Consider the following 25264-nt stretch of genomic DNA (forward strand, 5'->3'; position numbering starts at 1 on the left):
TGGAAACTAGAAAAATGCTTCTTTTGGCCCTTTTTTGGCACTTAATTCCTACATGTTTGAGGCAATTAACCCTGAACTCAATCTCAGCCCATTCATAAAAAAAAATTTGCGGTTGTATAAAATTAATTATAAAGAATTGAGAAAAATGGCTTAAAAAATTAAAGGTTACAGAATTGAAGGACTCCATCCCAACCTTCAAACATACTCAGTCTCAACATGCTCTAACCACTTCAAAACAATTTTGATCAAATATCTACATGTTTTGTCATAAGAGATGTTTAGACAAGTTTAGAGAGCCTTTACCATGATGTCAACATGGTTTTTATAAAAACAAACCAATGATTTACAATTTTTAAATGCAATCTATCAATTATTTTTTCAAATCATCATTTGTATCTGACTAAGACATTATCGTTTTATTTTAACCATGCTTATAACATGAATATGGTAAACAAACGTACATGTATTGATAAAATTTGATAAATCATTGCACTTCTCTTCACAGATTTATCTCATTTATCTACACACATTTATGTGTATTTATGATTCATTTGTGATAAAAGTTAAAGATGTGTCCAAATTTGATGTCCATTCAGTGTAATTACATTGATTTAACTTTTAATCTACTGTCTAATACTCTGTTTTGAGACTGTCCCAAAAACAGAGCATCTGATGATGTAGGAAGTTTTGGACTATCCCTACCTTGGACTATTATACTTAAGTATACTGTTAGTAAAATAGTCTTAGTCCCTCTTTAAAACCAAAACAAAGCAATTTTGTATTTTTTTTTCATTACTGCATGTACTGTAATGCAAAAACAATTCATTGACTTGGTGACATTCCCAGCAATAAGAACTCACATTCTGACGTGTCTGAAATTGATTATCATGAAACATACATATTTTTGTGCAGATTTTTGTTATAAATTGCAATAGTTACATGCATTAATTGCACATTTTTGTCCATATTTTAACCAGATGCTCCGCAGGGCGTAGCTTTATACGACCGCAGAGGTTGAACCCTGAACGGTTGGGGCAAGTATGGACACAACATTCAAGCTGGATTCAGCTCTAAATTTGGATTGTGATTAAATAGTTGACACAGCATAGGTTTCTGACACAGAATGAATGTGTTCTAATGAACTTAAAATTTTTGTTTTCTCTTAGAGCAATTCACTATGCTGTTGAATATTAATCCTCTCAAAACAAGAATGTGTCCTCAGTACACGAATGCCCCACTCGCACTATCATTTTCCATGTTCAGTGGACCGTGAAATTGGGGTAAAAACTCTAATTTGGCATTAAAATTAGAAAGATCATATCATAGGGGACATGTGTACTAAGTTTGAAGTCGATTGGACTTAAACTTCATCAAAAACTACCTTGACCAAAAACTTTAACCTGAAGCGGGACAGACGGACGGACAAACGGACGGACGAACGAACGGACAGACGGACGGACGGATGCACAGACCAGAAAACATAATGCCCCTCTACTATCGTAGGTGGGGCATAAAAATGTTTGAAGAAATTTTCTTTTTTATTTATGAAATTTCAAATGAGAAAAATTGAACCCAATTTTTTTAATCACATCCCCCTTTCCCTTATTCCAAAACTAATCTCAATTAAAATTTCTAATGGAGTTTGCAACAATAACTACTCATTTAAATACATCATAAAATATTAAGATGTAAAAAAAACTGCTTGTTATCACTGAATGTTATTTATTATAATTTATCAGTTGGTAGTAAAAAGTGAATATACATTGTATATTGTATATAACAAAGATTTAAGTTGATTCTGGACAAAGAAAGATAACTCCAATTAAAAAAAAATCTTGCTATTGCACAATATTGTGCAATTAGATATTTCTTGCTTACTATTCTGGACAAAGAAAGATAACTCTAATTAAAAAAAATTTGCTATTTCACAATATTGTGCAATTAGATATTTCTTGCCATTGTGCAATACTGTGCAATTGAAAAGACTTGCTATTGCACAATACTTAATATAATAATTTTAGATCCTGATTTGGACCAACTTGAAAACTGGGCCCATAATAAAAAATCTAAGTACATTTTTGGATTCAGCATATCAAAGAACCCCAAGATTTCAATTTTTGTTGAAATCAGACTAAGTTTAATTTTGGACCCTTTGGACTTTAGTGTAGACCAATTTGAAAACAGGACCAAAAATGAAGAATCTACATACACAGTTAGATTTGGTATATCAAAGAACCCCATTTATTCAATTTTTGATGAAATCAAACAAAGTTTAATTTTGGACCCCGATTTGGACCAACTTGAAAACTGGGCCAATAAATCAAGAATCTAAGTACATTTTTAGATTCAGCATATCAAAGAACCTAACTGATTCATTTTTTGTCAAAATCAAACTAAGTTTAATTTTGGACCCTTTGGACCTTAATGTAGACCAATTTGAAAACGGGACCAAAAGTTAAGAATCTACATACACAGTCATGACAGTTAGATTCGGCATATCAAAGAACCCCAATTATTCAATTTTGATGAAATCAAACAAAGTTTAATTTTGGACCCTTTGGGCCCCTTATTCTGTTGGGACCAAAACTCCCAAAATCAATACCAACCTTCCTTTTGTAGTCATTAACATTGTGTTTAAATTTCATTGATTTCTATTTACTTAAACTAAAGTTATTGTGCGAAAACCAAGAATAATGCTTATTTGGGCCCTTTTTTGGCCCCTAATTCCTAAACTGTTGAAACCTAAACTCCCAAAATCAATCCCAACCGTTCTTTTGTGGTCATAAACCTTGTGTCAAAATTTCATAGATTTCTATTAACTTAAACTAAAGTTATAGTGCGAAAACCAAGAAAATGCTTATTTGGGCCCTTTTTGGCCCCTAATTCCTAAAATGTTGGGACCAAAACTCCCAAAATCAATACCAACCTTCCTTTTGTGGTCATAAACCTTGTGTTAAAATTTCATAGATTTCCATTCACTTTTACTAAAGTTAGAGTGCGAAAACTAAAAGTATTCGGACGCCGGACGACGACGACGACGACGACGACGACGACAACGCCGATGCCAACGTGATAGCAATATACGACGAAAAATTTTTCAAATTTTGCGGTCGTATAAAAATGTAAGGAATAAGTTCTGAGTTTAGAAAATTATATTGTATCTAATTCTACAAAAATTATTACAAAATGGATATTACTAAGATCCATAGCCATGATAGAAAACCCTTTTGTCAATACAGATATATTGAGGGTGTATATTTAAGAACTGAATGCTTCTTTTTGGAAATTTATTGGGGTGTAAAAGTGTTGACCGAAGTACATTTTGTATGAAGCGCGGAAGCGCTTCATTCTAAAAATGTACGCACGGTCAACGCTTTTACAACCCTATAAAGTTACAAAAAGAAGCATTCAATACTTATAATTACATTTTTTAGCTATGATTATGAAAACACAAATTTTATATATTTTATTATTTAATTCACCTGTGCACTTTATTGTTGGAGCACGTGTTATCATGAATGAAAAGTTGTATTGAGCAATGCAACTGCTTACGGAATAACACGTGATGTGCAGTTAGCCAATCAGAATAAAATATTATAATGAAACATACATCTAATGTAATTATTCATATATAAAACATCTTTTATAATACCTGTATAAGAGTCCCTAAGTATATTGACTGATTTGACTAGTTTTCCTGCTATAGACTGATTTAAGGCACCAAGCACCAATTCTTGAAGTTGATAAGTACATATTTTAAGGCCTTTATGTGTCATGATTGCTCCATCTTCATTGAATTCAACACCTGTATGAATATAACGTCATAAAATAATAACAATTACAATATATCCATCTTAAAAATGTTCAGTCTAACTACACCTAAGCTTGTACAAAAAAAATGGTATTCAGAATTTGACACATACCATGGTCATGATGGTTTGAATCAATAAACCATCATGATGTTATATACTAAACTTTAAGGTGTAATAATCATGAAAATCCCTAAATCCAACCTGATAGTTCATAAAACAATATTGAAAACCAATTTTCTCAATGACAATTAATACTTTTTTTATGATTTTTTTTTTTTATATAAGTTTCTCAAAAGGGTTGGTTCAATCATGTCAATATTCTAAATTCTTAGAATTGCATATTTTCAAAAAGTTGACCATTTGAGACTCTCATAGGAAAATAAGACCCTTTAAATCCTTTAGTGATCATGGTATTATTTTATAAACTAAAATTAGGCCATGAAATATAAAGTATTTGAAATTGTAGAATTTAACATTGACAGTAATTGGACTGCATTAGTGGTTTATTCTTAAAGGCTGATCATGACAGAAAACAGGATTACTATGTCTACAAATCAGAACTTTTATCATGTTTATTGCAGGCAAAAAAAAAACGTCGGTTTGGTTTACTGGGTTGGAGAGACATTCCCATATATACAAATTCCCAAACATAAACTAGATTGTTTGACGATAAGTGTTGCTTCTTGTTTATGACATGTGAGAGTTCCAGTTATTTATTTAATAAATATTTTATGTTCGTTTAAGTGAAACGAATTAGAACATAAATGTATTTAGTTTTTGTCTTGAATTTCTTAATTGTTTTGTTTAAAGAGTTAGGCATGATGACCAATATGTTTTACAGAATTACTCTATCAATAGTATATCACTTTATGTATTCACTGATCATGCTGATAAACAAATGTTCATCATGTTCTATAAAATATGGACCTTAATTTGAAACAGACAAAACAATGCAAAATGTATACATTGGAGATAACCTTATAAGTTGCTCCACAATGAATAAAAGGTCAGTTACCCAAACGTTGCAAACATGTTTTGTGATATAATCTAGAGGCTCTAAAGAGCCTGTGTCGCTCACCTTGGTCTATGTGAATATTAAACAAAGGAAGCAGATGGATTCATGACAAAATTGTGTTTTGGTGATGGTGATGTGTTTGTACGTCTTACTTTACTGAACATTATTGCTGATTACAGTTATCTCTATCTATAATGAACTTGGCCCAGTAGTTTCTGTGGAAAATGTTAGTAAAAATTTACAAATTTTATAAAAATTGTTAAAAATTGACTATAAAGGACAATAACTCCTTAGGGGGTCAATTGACCTTTTCAGTCATGTTGACTTATTTGTAAATCTTACTTTGCTGTACATTATTGCTGTTTAAAGTTTATCTCTATCTATAATAATATTCAAGATAATAACCCAAAACAGTAAAATTTCCTTAAAATTACCAATTTAGGGGCAGCAACCCAACAACGGGTTGTTCGATTCATCTGAAAATTTCAGGGCAGATAGATCTTGACCTGATAAACAATTTTACTCAGGTCTGATTTGCTCTAAATGCTTTGGTTTTTGAGTTATAAGCCAAAAACTGCATTTTACCCCTATGTTCTATTTTTAGCCATGGCGGCCATCTTGGTTGGATGTCCGGGTCACCGGACACATTTTTTAAACTAGATACCCCAATGATGATTGTGGCCAAGTTTAGTTTAATTTGGCTCAGTAGTTTCAGAGGAGAAGATTTTTGTAAAAGTTAACGACGGACGACGGATGCCGGACGCAAAGTGATGGGAAAAGCTTTGGGCCAGGTGAGCTAAAAAAGGTTATGAAAGGTTACTAAGAAATAAACTCTGTATATACATTTTATCTATAATACAACCTGTAGAAAATCCAAAATGTAATCAGAGTGTCAAGTGTGAAATGTACTGAAGGTCATACATATGATCAAATAATAGATAAAATCTACAGCATTCATCCAGGAGTTTAAGTGTTTTCATATATAGCATTTTTGTAAACTAAATACATTTGTATCTGGGTTTTTTAGACGAGTTATACCTTTATTTTTTTACCATGTTAATTTGAACAGATCAACATGATCAAAGCTAAAAGGATTTATTTTACTTTATAAAATGCATGTTTTCTTTTAAATTTATTTGGAAAAACAGAAAACAGTGTATACTTCAATTACTCTTTGAGACTGTCAATTTAAATTCTGTTTTGACAACTTTGATAATACTTAAATGTTGAAGACTGTATGTGCATGGCCACCACAATGTTGTTTTGCAATTTTTGTCAATGGATTGCTGTCAAATTGACAATTCAAACAAGAAAACTAAAGAACATGACGGACTGCTGTCTGTACAAACTAGAGGCTCTAAAGAGCCTGTGTCGCTCACCTTGGTCTTGTGCATACTAAACAATGGACACGGATCAATTCATGACATAATTGTGTTTTGGTGATAGTGATGTGTTTGTAGATCTTACTTTACTGAACATTCTTGTTGCTACAATTATCTCTATCTATAATGAACTTGGCCCAGTAATTGCAGTGGAAAATATTTTCTAAAAATTTACAAAAATTTATGAAAAATGTTGAAAATTAACTATAAAGGGCAATAACTCCTTAAGGGGTCAATTGACTATTTTGGTCATGTAAACTTATTTGTAGATCTTATTTTGCTGAACGTTATTGCTTTTACAGTTTATCTCTATCTATAATAATATTCAAGATAATAACAAAAAACGGCAAAATTTCCTTAAAATTACCAATTCAGGACAGTAACCTAACAACGGGTTGTCTGATCCATGTGAAAACATCAGGGCAGATAGATCTTGACCTGATAAACAATTAAACCCTGTCAGATTTTCTCTTAATACTTTGTTTTTTGAGTTATAAGCCAAAAACTGCATTTTACCCCCATGTTCTATTATTAGCCGTGGCAGCCATTTTGGTTGATTGGCCAGGTCACGCCACACAATTTTTAAACAAGTTACCCCAATGATGATTGTGGCCAAGTTTAGTTTAATTTGGCCCAGTAGTTTCAGAGAAGAAGATTTTTGTAAAAGATTACTAAGATTTACGAAAAAATGGTTGACTATAAAGGGCAATAACTCCTTCAGGGGTCAACTACCATTTTGGTCATGCTGACTTATTTGTAAATCCAACTTTGCTGAACATTATTGCTGTTTAAGTTTATCTCTATCTATAATAATATTCAAGATAATAACCAAAAACAGCAAAATTTCCTTAAAATTACCAATTCAGGGGCAGCAACCCAACAACAGGTTATCCGATTCATCTGAAAATTTCAGGACAGATAGATGTTGACCTGATAAACACTTTTAGCACATGTCAGATTTGCTCTAAATGCTTTGGTTTTTAAGTTATAAGCCAAAAACTGCATTTTACCCCTATGTTCTATTTTTAGCCATGGCGGCCATCTTGGTTGGTTGGCCGGGTCACGCCACACATTTTTTAAACTAGATATCCCAAAGATGATTGTGGCCAAGTTTGGATTAATTTGGCCCAGTAGTTTCAGAGGAGAAGATTTTTGTAAAAGATTACTAAGATTTACGAAAAATGGTTAAAAATTGACTATAAAGGTCAATAACTCCTAAAGGGGTCAACTGACCATTTTGGTCATATTGACTTATTTGTAAATCTTACTTTGCTGAACATTATTGCTGTTTAAGTTTATCTCTATCTGTAATAATATTCAAGATAATAACCAAAAACAGCAAAATTTCCTTAAAATTACCAATTCAGGGGCAGCAACCCAACAACAGGTTATCCGATTCATCTGAAAATTTCAGGACAGATAGATGTTGACCTGATAAACACTTTTACCACATGTCAGATTTGCTCTAAATGTTTTGGTTTTTGAGTTATAAGCCAAAAACTGTATTTTACCCCTATGTTCTATTTTTAGCCATGGCGGCCATCTTGGTTAGTTGGCCGGGTCACGCCACACATTTTTTAAACTAGATATCCCAAAGATGATTGTGGCCAAGTTTGGATTAATTTGGCCCAGTAGTTTCAGAGGAGAAGATTTTTGTAAAAGATTACTAAGATTTACGAAAAATGGTTAAAAATTGACTATAAAGGTCAATAACTCCTAAAGGGGTCAACTGACCATTTTGGTCATGTTGACTTATTTGTAAATCCAACTTTGCTGAACATTATTGCTGTTTACAGTTTATCTCTATCTATAATAATATTCAAGATAATAGCCAAAAACAGCAAAAATTCCCTAAAATTACCAGTTCAGGGGCAGCAACCCAATAACGGGTTATCGGATTCATCTGAAAATTTGAGGGCAGATAGATCTTGACCTGATAAACAATTTTACCCCACGTCAGATTTGCTCTAAATGCTTTGGTTTTTGAGTTATAAGCCAAAAACTGCATTTTACCCCTATGTTCTATTTTTAGCCATGGCGGCCATCTTGGTTGGTTGGCCGGGTCACGCCACACAATTTTTAAACTAGATACCCCAATGATGATTGTGGCCAAGTTTGGTTCAATTTGGGCTAGTAGTTTCAGAGGAGAAGATTTTTGTAAAAGTTAACGACGACGGACGACGACGACGGACGACGGACGCCAAGTGATGGGAAAAGCTCACTTGGCCCTTCAGGCCAGGTGAGCTAAAAATGAATAATATGAGTAAACGAAAAATAAATAGCGACTAACAACAACCACTATATTACAGTCTTCTAATTTGGGACAGGTGCATACACAATGTAGCAGGGTTAAACACGTTTGTAGACTACCAACCCTCCCCTAACCTGGGATATTAATGTTACAGCCTAAAAAGAGACCAGACTATAAAATTCAATGGAAAAGGCTTGAGTCATCAGATCGACATGAAACAAACAAAAATAAAACAAGTAACAAGTAACAATGAACAAACATGATAAATGAACTTCACAGACACAAAGTACAGATCTTAGACTACTAACAAGTGTACCCCAACATCCAAATTAATATAAATGTAAATTGGTTTTTTTAACTACATGTATGTTTAAAGAAGTCATGTATACATAGATTTTTATACAATAGTAAAAGCCTACCTAGAAATTCATAATCAGCAGCTTTTTGTACCAACATTTCTGTATTTTCTGCTATGGTAAATCCTATCATTTCTCTGATCTCATTTGTTTTGGCCACACTTATTCTCATTAAAGATTTATACAGTTCCACTTCTTTTTCTCGTGCAAACGTCAATTTCTTTGGTGTAATTAACATGTCTCTTGCCATATCAAAAGCAGACATGATAAACATACTTAGACACCGTGAATGAGAGTTATTCAAAACTGTAGAGGAGTTTACTAAGTATCTCTGTAATGTCTGCTGAACGAACATATTGAAACGATAAGAATGGCTTTCAAAATTGTCAATTAGGTCACTTTCAGTTTCATAATAGTCAGACAAAAATGATCGTCTAGTGTTCCGACATGTTGGGTTCTCATTTAAGTATCCTAAATCACATAGCTGTTCGTAAACTTTGGTATTCTTAAGAATGGTCATTTTGTTCTTTCCTATAAGTGAATGATTTTGTGATCGTGAATTTCCATTAACTCTATCTAAAGTTCTTTCTATCCTCCTTGATGGTAAACTAGACACATTGTCCCTTTCAGTGTCCATTGTTGAATTTGTTGAATTGTTATTTGGGTTTTCCCCATTCATTAAATGTTGCCTACATTTTGGAACACGTATGAAGCATACAGATTCATACTGGGATATTTCTTGAAGATTTTGTAGTGTCTCAATCTCCTGTTTATTAAATTAAAAGAATATAATTTAAAGAAATCACAATACACATACCTTTTTTTTCTTTGATTTTTGTAAGTCCTTAATTTACTTGTTTAGAATTCGAATGTTTAGTAATTTTGCACTAGTCATGCTAGTTCTCTTTGTTCAAGTTCAGGGTTTAACCCATCAATTAATGTGCCTGTACAAAGTCATAACTACAGCACAGTATTTTGTTGACCTTTCTCTTGTACATGCATATATAGATATAGGTTAGTCACTAGTCAGTATGCAGAATTTCTCTTAATACTGCAGTGTACATACATCAGGAATGGGGTAATTGTAATCAGTATTTGTAATCCATTGTAATTGATTACATTTTTTTCAAAGTAATAGTCTATAATCAGTAATTGTCAAATCTTTTTATTACATTTCAAAGGATAACAGCAAACTTTTTTATTGCATTTAAGTTGAATAGTTTGACAAACTAAAACCTAGATGAAATTCAGGCAACTGCATGTATACTTCATTTTACATGGTATATGGTACAGATAAAAACGAATGCATAAATATGACTGGAGATTTTTACGAGTTGTCTTATCATATGCTTATCTCAAAGCTGCTTAATTTTTAACCAGATGTACTGACATATTAACTTTATTTCCTGCTTTTAAAACAAATTCATGACTTACAATGCTTGAAAATACTTAACGTTTAAAAATTGAAAATAGAAAAAAGCTTAGGTTAAGCATGTTAAGTGCTGTACTATATTTGAACTTAAACATTTAACAGGAAAACCTTGATCATGTTAAAATAACAGTAATCAAATGATCAATAAGATACAAGTTTTTGGCTTGGAAAAGATAAACATTTGATCTATCTTAATAATATGATATAAGGATTAAGAAAAGGTAACTGTCAGTCTTCTTGACAATGAACCAATACAATCATATTCTCATTCAGTAAAAGATGCGTGTACATGTACATTTTTGTACATTGTATAAATTTGTATCCTATTTTTAACTCAAAATAAAATAGTGTTTATCAATTTAAATAAAGTAAAAAGAATTCTCAACTGCCCTCTTCTACATGCTTTAATTTCATTCACCGAAAACAAAAATTTGTTGTCTAATTAATCTAGACCAGAACAAGGATATTTTATGAAAAAAATACAAAAATTCTAAGTAAAATGCAAATTATTTGAACATGTTTAAAGCTATATAATATTATTCATATTTTGACAAACTTGCATTACATCTGAATAAAGCCTTTAGTATTTAAGTGTATTTCCTTTTTTCTTTTGTTGAATTCTTATTTTTTTCTATTTCTTTTCCTTCTTTCTTACATTCTTTCTTAATCACATAATTATTTATTCATTCCTGTTCTAACTTCTATATATCATTATAACGTTGCATGCTATATATATGTATATGAAATGGTTAAGTGGAGTTTGTATTTCAAGAAAAACAGATAAATACAAGCTGTATAAGCATTATGGGCTCTGCTTATTGTTGAGGGCTGTACAGTAACCTATAGCTGTTAATTTCCGTGCCATTTGGTCTCTAGTGGAGAGCAGGGGTTTAATTATCTTTCATGTTGACTGGTACTTTCCACGTTTCTAGGTGGTACTTTTCAATTTATTCCATGAATATCTTATATAAAAATTCCTACATTTAGGCGGTACTTGTCAATAGCATAGGAGGGTAAAAGTACCGGGTACCGCCTCCTAATGAATGGCCTGGGAGAGTTGTCTCAAAGGCAATCATACAACATCTTCTGATTTTTAAGTGTGCAGCTTGTCCTTAAAAATTATCAGTGTATTTTTGTTTAATACGATCAGATGTGGCAGATAATATCATATTTGTAAAGATCACGGATAAATATAATTAAACCAATTAGTCTAGAAAACAAGTTCAATATTTAATCATATATATATCCTCTTTAAATTTTATTTAATCCTCTTTCATGGAAAATTCCAAAAAATTCTACCATATGTTTAGAATGTTATTTAAGTGTCAATCAAAAACAAAATTTGTAAATTAGTAAAAAAAATCTTAAATTGGACATGTAATATTCACTGTGACATTATAGAACAAGAACATTTATGTACTTGATCTAAAGTTATAAGTTTCTATCCACAATCCATTAAAATGGTAAATTGGTAAATACATCTATAGATGTACAAGATTTATTCACTGTGAAGATAACAAAAGTCACAAAGCTTCATCTCAACTTCATTTTTTTTTATATAAATGAGACCGGTAGTTTTCTTGTTTGAATTGTTTTACATTGTCATTTCAGGGCCTTTTATAACTGACTTTATAATGCGGTATGGGCTTTGCTCATTGTTGAAGGCGTACAGTGACCTATAGTTGTTAATTTCTGTGTCATTTTGGTCTCTTGTGGAGAGTTGTCTCCTTGGCAATCATACCACATCTTTTTTATATTAAATATAAACTAACCTCATCTGACAAATCCTCTGAAAAAGAATAAACCAGAATTGGAGAAACACTCTCTGTACATGTCTTATACACTTTGCTGATGTCTCCGAGGGAAGGTGCAACAATAATCTGAGCCCCCTGTCTGAGTATAACATGATTATAAGAAATTTCCAAAATGGCTGAATCTGATGCCTTGTCAGCAGAATGAATCTGTAAATCCTTTAGTGGTACAGTTTTGGATTGTTCTTTATAAGCATCTAAGTGATCAACAATTTCATAGTCGTCTGGCAGTGCTAGACTGTAAGAGAGACTCTCGCCATGTTTAAATCGCACCATACGAAACGGTAAATCATCATGCCCTGCAGAGTTAATAATGGGGAATATCCCATTGTTGAATATTTCATTTACAATCTTGAATTTTGAATAAGAGTTTTGTCCCAAAATTACAATTCCTGGAGGTCTTTGTGCAATATCCAAAATCTCTTGTTCCTCTTCTCGTAATAGTTCTGCTTTAAACAGTGACCCTGAAAAAAACATGAAATAGACAATTTTATCATTTACTTAGCATTGATATGATAGCTTTTGCATATATGTGTAATGAGCAGAAGTACACAAGCCATAATTTCCCACCCGGGCTGATAACCCATATCAGGTGCATCTCGTGCATAAAACCCATAATAGTGCCTGTCGTGCAAGTTACTTCCGGTGTTTCCGGTATCGGTTGTTTACTTTACCATTGTGACGTCAGATATTTTTTATGACAACGTCAAATTTACAGGAACTTTTGTGGGGAATGCCATTGACAATTATGAATCATTTTATAGTACAACAAACCTGGAGTAATAATGATCATAAAACTCTTTCAAAATGTTTCAAAATGCCTCTATAGGAAATGTTACCATACATACATGTATATATGGAGGTAGTGATGCTGTTGTTGGACAATTATAGTATATTTGATTCAAAATTTAACTTCTATATAAAGTTTTTGACTGTTTTGGTTATTGCATTTGTTTATTTTCTTACATAAAACTATTGTCGGAAGTATATGATAAAGCGATTAATACCTGGCCTGTTCCATATCAGCCTGGGTATCATCCCTTGACCCATATCAGCATATGGGGGTCTCGGGATGATACCCAGGCTGATATGGAGAAGGCCAGGTATTAATCTCTATGTATCTCAAGACATGTAGAATGTATACAAATATAAGACAAAGTTTCATAGTCCCATAGAATTATCAGCACTGATATATATATACATGTATCATAAAGATTCTAAATTTTAATTGACAACATATTTTACACATTTGAATAGTGTTCTTTTAAACAGACAGTGACACCAGCCACTTTGTGGGAACCAGCTCTTCTCCCTTTGTCGCTTTGTCCTTCATACAGGAACTTCTCAAGAAGAATGAAAAGAAAATAGAAGTTTTTATTTTTTTATTTTACTGTCTTTTTTTTACATTGAATCTATGGGAAAATTCTGACCCTAACAGTGACAGACAGACAGACAGACAGACAGACGGACAGACGGACGGACGGACGGACAGACAGATGGACAGACAGACAGACAGACAGACAGACAGACAGACAGACAGACAGACAGACAGACAGACAGACAGATGTACAGACAGACAGACAGACAGACAGACAAAGACAGACAGACAGACATGTTTTTGTTGTTGTTCAAACACAGCTAGTCACAGACATCTAGAATTAAATCTATTACAAATGTATGGACTGAAATGACAAAGGCAAGGCTAAACTGTTCTCTGGCCGAAATAATATCTGGCCAAGCTGGTTATGGCCAAAACTACCCGAAGCCTCATCAGGTAGCAACTGTATCATTTAATATTTCAAATAAAGATAAGAAGATGTGGTATGAGTGTCAATGAGACAACTCTCCATCCAGGTCACAGAAAAGATGCTGTCCAAGTATATACACCTAATCGCTATTTTGAAATCTGTCCTGATTGACCGCAGAATCTGCCCCGCTTGAACTTTTTACATCATACAACAATCACTTTTCCATTGTGGTGTCATGTGTTCTCTAATATGACGTCAAAATTTTACGGGAACTTTTGTGCTGTCCAGTAAATGGCAAACAAATAGCCATAAAGGTGTATTAAATAAGTAAATTCAGCTATGGTAACTGCATAATAATAGTTTGCTGACCATGGACATAAAATATCACACGGTCAAGGACCACAAGAGCTACGATTACACAGCTACTTATGTTTCCCACCTTCATACAATATTCAATAATCAGAATGAAAAAAAAAATAGTTACCAAGTTCAGAGTTTCCTGATTCGTTTATGTCATCAAAACAGCTCTTTGTCTCATCTAAAATCTGCTTTGTTCTTTTTGAAAACTCACAAAACCGATTCAGCTCAGCACTTAAACTTGTCATTGCGATTATCAAATAAAAAATAGGATATTTTTTAGTTTCATTTTATACACTATGAACCATTCGACCGAAGTTTCTATATCCGGGTCGTGGAATAAGAAGCGAGTATTATTGACTTTTCCATTGAAATTAATGTAAAAGTCCAAAACCATCCGCATGAATTGACTTCTGCACCAAAAACCGAAAAAGGCAAAATGATAGAGCTGGTAAAAGTACAAAACTTGTTATTAAATGCTGCTAAATTTGTCGAGAAGAGGAGAAGAGAACTGCATCTTCCAGTAAAACAAGCAGACGAATTTACAGGTTGCATATACAACCAATATATTAACAAAAAATACCTAATACTAGTACAAGAAATAATCAAATATGATATGTCTGAATCAAAGTCACAAGACACGGATCATCGGATGTTTCAAGTGTTATTTTGTTCATCAGACTAATTTGTAATTACATCTATGTTCTCATTTGTTCCTCAACCAAACATTAATTATTAATCCTTAAACCACAACACTGAGGCGAGTGCATATATAACAAGAACACCATATGACATATGATTATTTTATGGCAGTGTCTGTGCGTACCCGCATGCGGGTACGAATAGTCAAATTGCCATTCGTAGGCTACGCGTACCCACATCCGGTTTTATAATAGAATGCCATCGGATCGGGAATAAGACGTAAAATATATACTGGATTTGTCGCAATTAGTGAATAAATTGATTTTAAACTACATGTACTCATAAGTTTTATATATATATTTATATATAGATAATTGAACAGTTTTTCTCAGTTAATAAATATTCTTAAAATGGAAGAGAGTGATTTACATGTGGGGAAGACATTTCAAAGTTATAATGAATTTGATTTAATTTGCAAAGTTTTTAATGTATCATTATCTATAATTTAAAAACATTTTGAAAATATTATTTTTCATACTCTTTACTCGTTTTACACGAAATCCCCATATTATCGATAATTTCCGTATATATATCACGTTTTATTCCCAATCTGAAGGCATCTAAATATTAAAACGGATGTGGGTACGCGTAGCCTACGAATGCCAATTTGACTACATGTACCCGCATGCGGGTACGCGCAGACACTGCCTTATTTTATCTGAGCTTACCAGGTCAACAGCAAATGAAAGGGCAGTTGTTCAGCTAAGGTAAAGAAATTTAGGCAGTGTATGCGTGACCCATCCAAAAGTTGATGAATAGCCAACAGGGGTCAAAATTAGTGCTGGTCTGGTGGTCCGAGACCAGTAGAATTTCCTTCCGACCAGTAGATTTTGTCAGCTGGTGGTCCGGCGGACCAGTAGAAATTTGTCAATAAAATTCACTGATTGCATCATGATCTCGGTTTTTTTTTACAAAAAAATGTACCTGTGAAATCAATATTACATGGTTATGGGGGTTCTAAGTATTACAATTGATCAAGTTTAATTCTGTACTTGCTCATGAACAATCAGAACTGCACAAAACAACTACGAGAAGAAAGGAGAAGAAAGCACCCGAGGAGTTAAAGTAGGGAAAATCATTCTAACTATAAATCAAAATATTTTCAAAAGGTTGGTGAACATATTTGAAATGTAATTTTTGCAAGACCAGTAGGTTTGGAGTCGGACCAGTAGATTTTTCAGTAAATCTTAGTAATCTTTTACAAAAATCTTCTCTTCTGAAACTATTGGGCCAAATTTATCCAAACTTGGCCACAATCATCTTTGGGGTATCTTGTTTAAAAAATGTGTGGTGTGAACGGGCCAACCAACCAAGATGGCCGCCATGGCTAAAAATAGAACATAGGGGTAAAATGCAGTTTTTGGCTTATAACTGAAAAACCAAAGCATTTAGAGCAAATCTGACATGGTATAAAATTGTTTATCAGGTCAAGATCTACCTGCCCTGAAATTTCAGATGAATCAGACAACCTGTTGTTGGGTTGCTGCCCCTGAATTGGTAATTTTAAGGAAATTTTGCTGTTTTTGGTTATTATCTTGAATATTTTTATAGATAGAGATAAACTGTAAACAGCAATAATGTACAGCAAAGTAAGACCTAAAATTAAGTCAAACATGACCAAAATGGTCAATTGACCCCCAAAGGAGTTATTGTCCTGTATAGTCAATTTTTAACAATTTTCATAAAATTTGTAAATTTTTACTAACATTTTCCACTGAAACTACTGAACCAAGTTCATTATAGATAGAGATAATTGTAAGCAGCAAGAATGTTCAGTAAAGTAAGATGTACAAACACATCACCATCACCAAAACACAATTTTGTCATGAATCCATCTGCTTCCTTTGTTTAATATTCACATAGACCAAGGTGAGCGACACAGGCTCTTTAGAGCCTCTAGTTTTTCCTTTATCTATGGACAGGATAAAACTTTACTCATACCAAGTATTTCTTTATTTGAAACAAAGATAAATTCTGCTTAATTTGATTAAGATGCCAATTTAACAAAGACTGAATAGGGAAAACAATGTTAATATAATTTCTACAATGCATTTGTAACGGGAGATTACTTTTGAGTGAATTTTCTGGTAAATGGGAGATAATTCAATTTATAAAGAAGACTTTTTGGTTGAATAAACTGAATGTGATTGTTTTCTTTGTAATACTGGTTAGTTCAAGCATTACTGTCAAGTTTTGTCATAATTAGTTCAAAAGTTTAAGAAAAATGTAGTACATTTTTGTATACATAATGTAAGGCAACATCTACATCGATTCAAACAATATTTCTTCAAAAAATCCTATTCAAGCAACATGATGGTAGATTATATAAGTGATCAAATATTTATGTCATCTGCCTACAAACTTTTAATTATTATACAAAAGATGACTTAAGATTGATAAATACCATTAATGGACCACTTTGTATTCAATTTAATGTCCCTTTTTGGTCCATTTATACCTCTCATTTTCTCCAAATTTCAACTTTTTAGACCAATATTTACAAATTTTGGGGTTTATACCCCTCACAATCAAGTTGCCAGAGGGTTTAATGTTTTTGACCCATCCATCAGTCATTCTGTCCGTCAGTCAGTCCATCAGTCCTGTTCTTGTCATCGCAACTTCTCTGAAACCACTCAACAGAATTTCATGAAACTTTTTTAGATAATAAGGACATACTATGTAGATGTGCATATCGACAGGAAATTATGATTCAATTTTTTTTCCAGGAGTTATGCTCCTTTGAACTTATTTGCCCCAATAAACTACTGCAACAGTTTGTCATTGCAACTCCTCTGAAACCACACAACAGAATTTCATGAAACTTAGTAGTTAATAAGGATATACTATGTAGATGTGCATATCGACAGTAAATTATGATTCAAATTTTTTTCTATGAGTTATTCCCCTATAAACTTATTTGCCTCAATATACTTCTGCAACAGTTTGTCATCAAAACTCCTCTGAAACATCACAACAGAATTTCATGAATCTTTGTAGATAATGACATACTATGTTGATGTGCTTATCGACAGGAAATTATGATTCAATTTCTTTTCTTAGAGTTATTTTATTTGTCCAGTGACAATGTGGAGGCATGGGTTATGTGAGGGCGCTCACTAAGGTTCTTTAATTTTCACTCATTTATGAAAGAAATGTGATAATAAAAGAGTAATTGAAGTGTTCAAGCTGAATGAACTATCCATATAAAAGTTTACCGACTCCATGGAGGTAACAATTAGTCATTACGTGAAACTCAAATACCTTAGCTTTCATTGGGCTGAAATAAGAAATCAACATACCTTAAGTTCCATAATTGAACAAACTGGCTCCTTCAACAGGTACCAAAACAGGTAAACTTTTTAAAATTTCATGCAATTTTGTTATTAATCAAAATTATAAGTCAAAAAGTGTTATGCAATATTATTTAAAATTATCAGTCAAAAAGTGTTTTGCAATATTATTTAAACTTATCAGTCAAAAAGTGTTTTGCAATATTATTCAAGATTATCAGTCTAAAAGTGTTTTGCAATATTATTCAAAATTATCAGTCAAAAAGTGTTTTGTATTGGTTACCAGTTATTCAGTTTTAGTTTGGTAACATAACTACCAAAATATATATTTCATATTTTTAAAGTTACATCTGTGCTTTGGAACTTTTTTGTTTTAAATATATACATGTACTTCTTTCTCAAGTATGCTCTTTCAGACTGGGTTTGAATTAGTGGTGTTGCACCTATTTGAATGCATTTTTTGTCTAATATATTAAGAATAGACAACAGTTGTTGTGAATTCTTTATTTTAAACTGTTACTGTTTTGGAAGGCTTTAACTAATATAAATATGACATGTATGACACCATGAGCAACCCTTTGTACAATGTTAGTGATATATTTAGGTTATGTTTATAGGTTATCAATTAAAGCATGTTGATTTGACCATATCAGTAAATAAAAGTACCTAAATAAATTTGGTGTATGAGACAAGTTTGATCAGATATAATCAAAGTCCAGATCTATCATGTCTACATGTTGAGTTTGTTGACATTTAAGTAAATTTTATGAGGAAGTTCACAATTTGTTTTTCTTGATTTTTTCATCTCTGTCTTTATTACATTAGTTCAATGCATTCATGCTAGATTAATTTTAATTAAAATATCACTTTAATTTTTTATACACTCCTATGATGTAGAATATGCATTCCTGAATACACATATAAATAAGAAACAGAAAAATGAAAATATGGCAATATAAAATGGTTTATAAAATTACAAAAATGTGAATATTTACAGTACATCAGTTGTATTACGATTGTTATTGTTATTCTTTAGATTTAATTTGTAGTTTATGAATTTTGGCATTATCTGTTGTTGATGCACATCCAATGAGCAATGTTTCATTCTGGATTATAGCCATACTAACTGGTCGGTAAATATCAAGTGGTGTTAGTCCGATGCAGTTTATGACATTCCCTTTGGAATTCAGTATATGCAGATTTTCATTTGAAAAATCACATGTGATTATACTGTCATGTGATGTAGTAACTAGATCCCAAGGATCAAAGCATTGTTTTTGTTTCGGAATTTCAAGACCAGTATAATCCCACTTAATGTTTCCTTCATTGTCTATTGATCTCAGTCTTCCATTTCCCTTTGGTGGCCTATCAATGACGATTATATCTCCGTTTGTATTTGATGTTATTCTATGAGGAACAGTGAAAAGGGCCTCTTTATTTGAATCGAAATCGTAAACATGATCTTTTTTGCCATCTTCTGTAAGAACCACAACTTGACCTGAAATATTTTCTCCTTCTGATTGGTCTTTGACTTCAGTTGTACCCACAGCTACTTTGTTGTTATTAAGGACATGCACTGCTGTTGGAAATACTTTTGCGTAAAGCCAAGATTTGTCCATATTATAAAAATTCTCCATTTTCTTTTGACCCTTTTTCAGAATCTTGATGATGGGATCATTGACAAGTACAAGCAGCAGTTCTACTGATTTTAAAGCTACCATATCCCTTACTTGAATATCTTTGACCTCCTCCTCGCCACGGATTTCATTTGCTAGATTTATCTCTTGTAAAATTGCTTGTTTTGTGTTTTTTATCCAAATTGTGTTTTCTCCAGTTGTAATTTTTCCTATGAGATTTAGATTTGTTGAATAACTTGATTTTTCAGAGGCAAATTCAACATGGTCTGCATTTGTAAGGAGGCCTGGCTCAAGTTTCCCAAATATGTTTTGTAATTCACAAACATTGTAACTTTCTTCTTTAAATGTTAAAGTTGAGAATGGTAATGGATGTCTTTCAATTACAAATTCTTGAACATAATTCTGGATTCCATCAGAAATATGACATACATTTTTGATATTGTTGTGTTTACTATATTCCTCTGTTAGAGTAGCACTGCTTTTCAATTCTTTAATTTTTTCTTGTAATAAAGAGATATTTTGCTCAATATTTTCTTTAGCCATCAAGTAATCCTTTTCCTTTTCTCCAAGAAGTAAACTTGTTCGTTTTGAAATTTCATCCTTCAATTTCCTATCTTTTTCAGTTATTTTCTCCCTTTCACTTTCATAACTGACTGTATGCAAGGAAAGCAGTTCTTCAAACTTCGACTTTTCTGACAAAACAAATGGTAAAAACTTGCTATATATTTGATCTCTTTGATTGGTTAAATCTTTAAGCTTTTCATTGTGAATGACAGCTATGTCACACATAGAATGATGCTGATGAGAATCAGTTAAACATTTTGAACAAATTAATCCATGGCAATCACGACAAAATAGTATCAAATCATAAGTTGGATGACTTACACATGAAATAGTCTGAAGCTTATGTGATGGCAGATTTATGTGTTCTTGTGCTCCCAAGTACTGGTCATCTTTTTCGTTGTGTTCAGCCATTATGTAACTAAATAAAAAATAACCTTACATAAAGCAAGATTAAGCAATCCTTTGAAATTTTTTTTATCTTGCCGACTTAACCATAGTTATAAATAACTAATTTTTCATTGGTTTTTATCTATGTTTACTTCCTTTTTGTTAGTGTTTATCTATATTTTTATTATTCCTTCAGTACAAATGTGCACGAGCAGTTTTTATCTGTCTAATAAAGGATAATAAACAGTCATTAGGGTTGAAATTTATATAGATTTAGATTTGTTTTACAAATATTTTTAGACTTTAATATTTCTTGCCTCCTTCTTCCACTCAAAGTTATCTTTCTGACTATGTACCTATGTATCTACTGTTTTGTGACCATGACTTCATTTATAACGGAGTGTTTTCTTTATGATAGAAATAAGAAGATGTGGTATGAGTGCCAATGAGACAACTCTCCATCCAAGTCACATTGCATAAAAAGTAAACATTTATAGGTCAAAGTATGGCCTTCATAATGAGTTTTTTAAGACCAGAAGAACATTTATTTAATTTTTCTTTTTTTATCTTTTCAGAGAATTTAAAGATACTGAATCAAGAAAAGGATGGATGTATACTGTTTACCTGGGATGATGTGTCTGATAAAACTAATGCAAGTCAGATGGTTTTTTTTTCCAGTTTTAAAAAATAACTTTTTCTATTTGATCATGGAAAACTTGAAATTAGCTATATTATTTTCTGTAATAAGTACTCTGTAATTACAAATGATTTTTTTTACACATAATATATCTTATCTATAATAATATTTTTTGAAAACTGCAATGAATTTAAAAGAGACAACAATGCCCAAACCAAATAATGTAACACTAAAGTACATGAGGTTCATGTGAGATTACAGAAAGGCGTTTGGGATTCAATTTATATATCAAAACAAAATGAAATAAACCCAAACCCAAAGATATTTCCTTAGCCTGTCAATTCATATCTATCAAATGACTATTTTCATTCTGTTAATTATAGGGAGACATTGTTACCCACATTGGAATGTATGATCCTGCTAAACAGTCATACCAGGTACTTATACTATTTATTGATAGCTTTTATAGATTCATTTTCCTCAGATATGTTTGTAAAAAAAACATATTTTTAAATTCTTGCAGCACGTCACAATTCTGATACATCCCAGTAGGTTCAATGTTGTCATTTAGGCTAATTGACCACTGGTCAACCTGTGTGACTCATTCATCAAAAACATTTCAAGATTTGTCTATATTTATGACAAGACTTGAATCTATAGTAGTCTGTGTTAAGAGCTCTGTCTGAAGACTCATAACTAAATGAAAAACTTGTTTTTATAAAATGTTAAATGCATCAGGTCATCTTTAAATATCAATATAAAAAAAGTAGATGTGGTATGATGAGATAACATCCACCAAATTTTAAATGAAGTTGATGTAAGCAATTATAGGCAACTGTATGGCCTTAAAAAATGAGGAAGACCCATACTTTGTAGTCAGCTTTGAGAGGCCCAAACATAGGCAAAATAAAACAATTCAATTGAAAAAAAACTAATGGCCTTATTTGAAACAAAACGTTTTATGAAAAACAAATATGACAGACATGAACCAATGACAACCACTGTACTGTGGCCTCATATAGAGTGTGGGAGGGTAAAATATGTTTGATGGAAAACTCTCACCTAGCATGGGACAGTGGTGTTACACTACAAAAAATGTAAGAACAAACAACAAAAATCAACAAAAAAAGCTGAACCAATCAGATCAAGGCAAAGCAGAAAAATATCTAATAGAAACACAGACAGGAAGTGACAGATCTCTAAAAATAAAAAAAGACACCAACAACAGATCTAAAAGTTCTAGAGAGAAGTAATCCATGCATTTATCGTTAGAAATTCATGTGAGTCAAACAGAAATATAACAAGAATGTAATTTCACAACAATTTAATTATTTTTTGGCAAACTTCAATTATTCATGTTGGCTGTTGTTTTCTCCTACTATCATATATTTCACATATTAACTGAGTTGTGTTTTATAGTAGCAAATAGGTCCAATTGCTTTTTAAAAATTATTTCTTATTTGTATATTTTTTCTTGTAGTTATTGTATACATACACTCAAAGAGTAAAAGTAGTTTCCTGTTCTGTGAATGAAGGCAGATCTTTAATTGGTAAGGTTTGTAAGCTTCTAGTCCGCATTTATTTTATATCCTAAATCAGATATAACTCGTACAGCTATTGACTTAAACAAAGCTTTTATTTTAGAAAAGAGTACGTTTCAAAACTGCACTGTTTACTTTACCTTTTGAACAGTAGCTCTTCTAGGTCATTATGATAGTTTTGACAATTGGCAACTTGTCTGCAAATTGTCAAAACATATCCTAGTACCTAAGAGGTACAGTTCCACAGCTATGTTTACTAGGATCTTGAATCCTTTTACTTCCATTCTTAAGTAAATATAAAAAAGAAGATGTGGTACGATTGCCAATGAGACAACTCTCCATAAGAGACCAAATTGACACAGAAATTAACAACTATAGGGCAGCGTACGGCCTTCAATAATGAGCAAAGCCGATGCGGCAAAGTCAGCTATAAAAGGCCCCAAAATGACAATGTAAAACAATTCAAATGCTGGTTTGTTTATTTCAAATGTATTGTGGAAATGGCAAAATTTTGTGTTATCAAAATGATAGTAATCGTGTGCTGTTGTTAACTGAGAAACTACAGTATAATTTCCCATTTGTAATAGTCTTGAAAGGTCTGAGGACGTAACAATAATTTCCAGCTCCGTTTATCATCCTGAAATACAATACAAAAAACAAAGTTTTTAAGATATCATTTGCATTTCTAAAGATGTGATAAACTCATAAAGTCATAAATGTCAAACGTATATGTTCGCATCAAGTGCATTGCTTGCTTGTACACTAACGAATCCTTATTAAAAAGTAATTGTATAAGTAACTAAAAGTAAGAATCACCTAAAATGGAAAAAGACGAATATTTTGATATCATCAATTAAAAATTTATTACCCGTATCAGAAATAAATTTCTTACTGCATTGCAAGCTCCAGAAAATGCATAGTAACTATAAAAACACAAGACAGTCATTTCTTTTCTTTCACTTTTAATAATATGATCGAGAAACAACCTGATAAGACAAAGTCCATGATAAGCTGAGACAATCCTGAGATGACATAGGCAGAATGAAAGCTGTTTATTTAAATAATAAAATGATTTTTATACGACCGCAAAATTTGAAAAATTTTTCGTCGTATATTGCTATCACGTTGGCGTCGTCGTCGTCGTCGTCGTCGTCGTCGTCGTCCGAATACTTTTAGTTTTCGCACTCTAACTTTAGTAAAAGTGAGTAGAAATCTATGAAATTTTAACACAAGGTTTATGACCACAAAAGGAAGGTTGGGATTGATTTTGGGAGTTTTAGTCCCAACATTTTAGGAATTAGGGGCCAAAAAGGGCCCAAATAAGCATTTTCTTGGTTTTCGCACTATAACTTTAGTTTAAGTAAATAGAAATCTATGAAATTTTGACATAAGGTTTATGACCACAAAAGAAAGGTTGGGATTGATTTTGGGAGTTTTGGTTCCAACAGTTTAGGAATTAGGGGCCAAAAAAGGGCCCAAATAAGCATTATTCTTGGTTTTCGCACAATAACTTTAGTTTAAGTAAATAGAAATCAATGAAATTTAAACACAATGTTTATGACCACAAAAGGAAGGTTGGTATTGATTTTGGGAGTTTAGGTCCCAACAGTTTAGGAATTAGGGGCCAAAAAGGGACCCAAATAAGCATTTTTCTTGGTTTTCGCACAATAACTTTAGTATAAGTAAATAGAAATCTATGAAATTTGAACACAAGGTTTATGACCATAAAAGGAAGGTTGGTATTGATTTTGGGAGTTTTGGTCCCAACCGTTTAGGAATAAAGGGCCCAAAGGGTCCAGATTTAAACTTTGTTTGATTTTATCAAAAATTGAATAATTGGGGTTCTTTGATATGCCGAATCTAACTGTGTATGTAGATTCTTAATTTTTGGTCCCGTTTTCAAATTGGTCTACATTAAGGTCCAAAGGGTCCAAAATTAAACTTAGTTTGATTTTAACAAAAATTGAATCCTTGGGGTTCTTTGATATGCTGAATCTAAAAATGTACTTAGATTTTTTATTATTGGCCCAGTTTTCAAGTTGGTCCAAATCGGGGTCCAAAATTAAACTTTGTTTGATTTCATCAAAAATTGAATAATTGGGGTTCTTTGATATGCCAAATCTAACTGTGTATGTAGATTCTTAATTTTTGGTCCCGTTTTAAAATTGGTTTACATTAACGTCCAAAGGGTCCAAAATTAAACTAAGTTTGATTTTAACAAAAATTGAATTCTTGGGCCTCTTTGATATGCTGAATTTAAACATGTACTTAGATTTTTGATTATGGGCCCAGTTTTCAAGTTGGTCCAAATCAGGATCCAAAATTATTATATTAAGCATGTG

The 25264-nt window shown here is 32.2% G+C and overlaps 2 protein-coding genes across 3 annotated transcripts in view; one reads left to right on the forward strand and one right to left on the reverse strand.

Moving 5' to 3' along the window:
• The window catches only part of LOC143066472 (dual serine/threonine and tyrosine protein kinase-like), a 37421-nt gene extending 22919 nt beyond the window's left edge, over positions 1–14502 (reverse strand). For both annotated transcript variants that reach the window (XM_076239392.1, XM_076239398.1), the window contains exons 1-4: positions 14292–14502; positions 12021–12523; positions 8880–9582; positions 3653–3805 (exon numbers count right to left, since the gene is read on the reverse strand). In XM_076239392.1, coding sequence (XP_076095507.1) covers positions 3653–3805; positions 8880–9582; positions 12021–12523; positions 14292–14412 — 1480 coding nt within the window. In that variant the 5' untranslated portion in view covers positions 14413–14502. The remainder of the gene's footprint in view (positions 1–3652; positions 3806–8879; positions 9583–12020; positions 12524–14291) is intronic.
• A 54-nt stretch (positions 14503–14556) lies between these two features.
• LOC143066521 (protein pigeon-like) overlaps positions 14557–25264 on the forward strand; it is a 61828-nt gene continuing 51120 nt past the window's right edge. Inside the window, exons 1-4 of the mRNA XM_076239431.1 lie at positions 14557–14712; positions 21320–21396; positions 21765–21818; positions 22862–22931. Of these exons, the coding sequence (XP_076095546.1) occupies positions 14604–14712; positions 21320–21396; positions 21765–21818; positions 22862–22931 (310 nt within the window). The 5' untranslated portion in view covers positions 14557–14603. The remainder of the gene's footprint in view (positions 14713–21319; positions 21397–21764; positions 21819–22861; positions 22932–25264) is intronic.

Source organism: Mytilus galloprovincialis, chromosome 1, assembly GCF_965363235.1.
Source record: "Mytilus galloprovincialis chromosome 1, xbMytGall1.hap1.1, whole genome shotgun sequence".
Taxonomy (NCBI): Eukaryota; Metazoa; Mollusca; class Bivalvia; order Mytilida; family Mytilidae; genus Mytilus; species Mytilus galloprovincialis.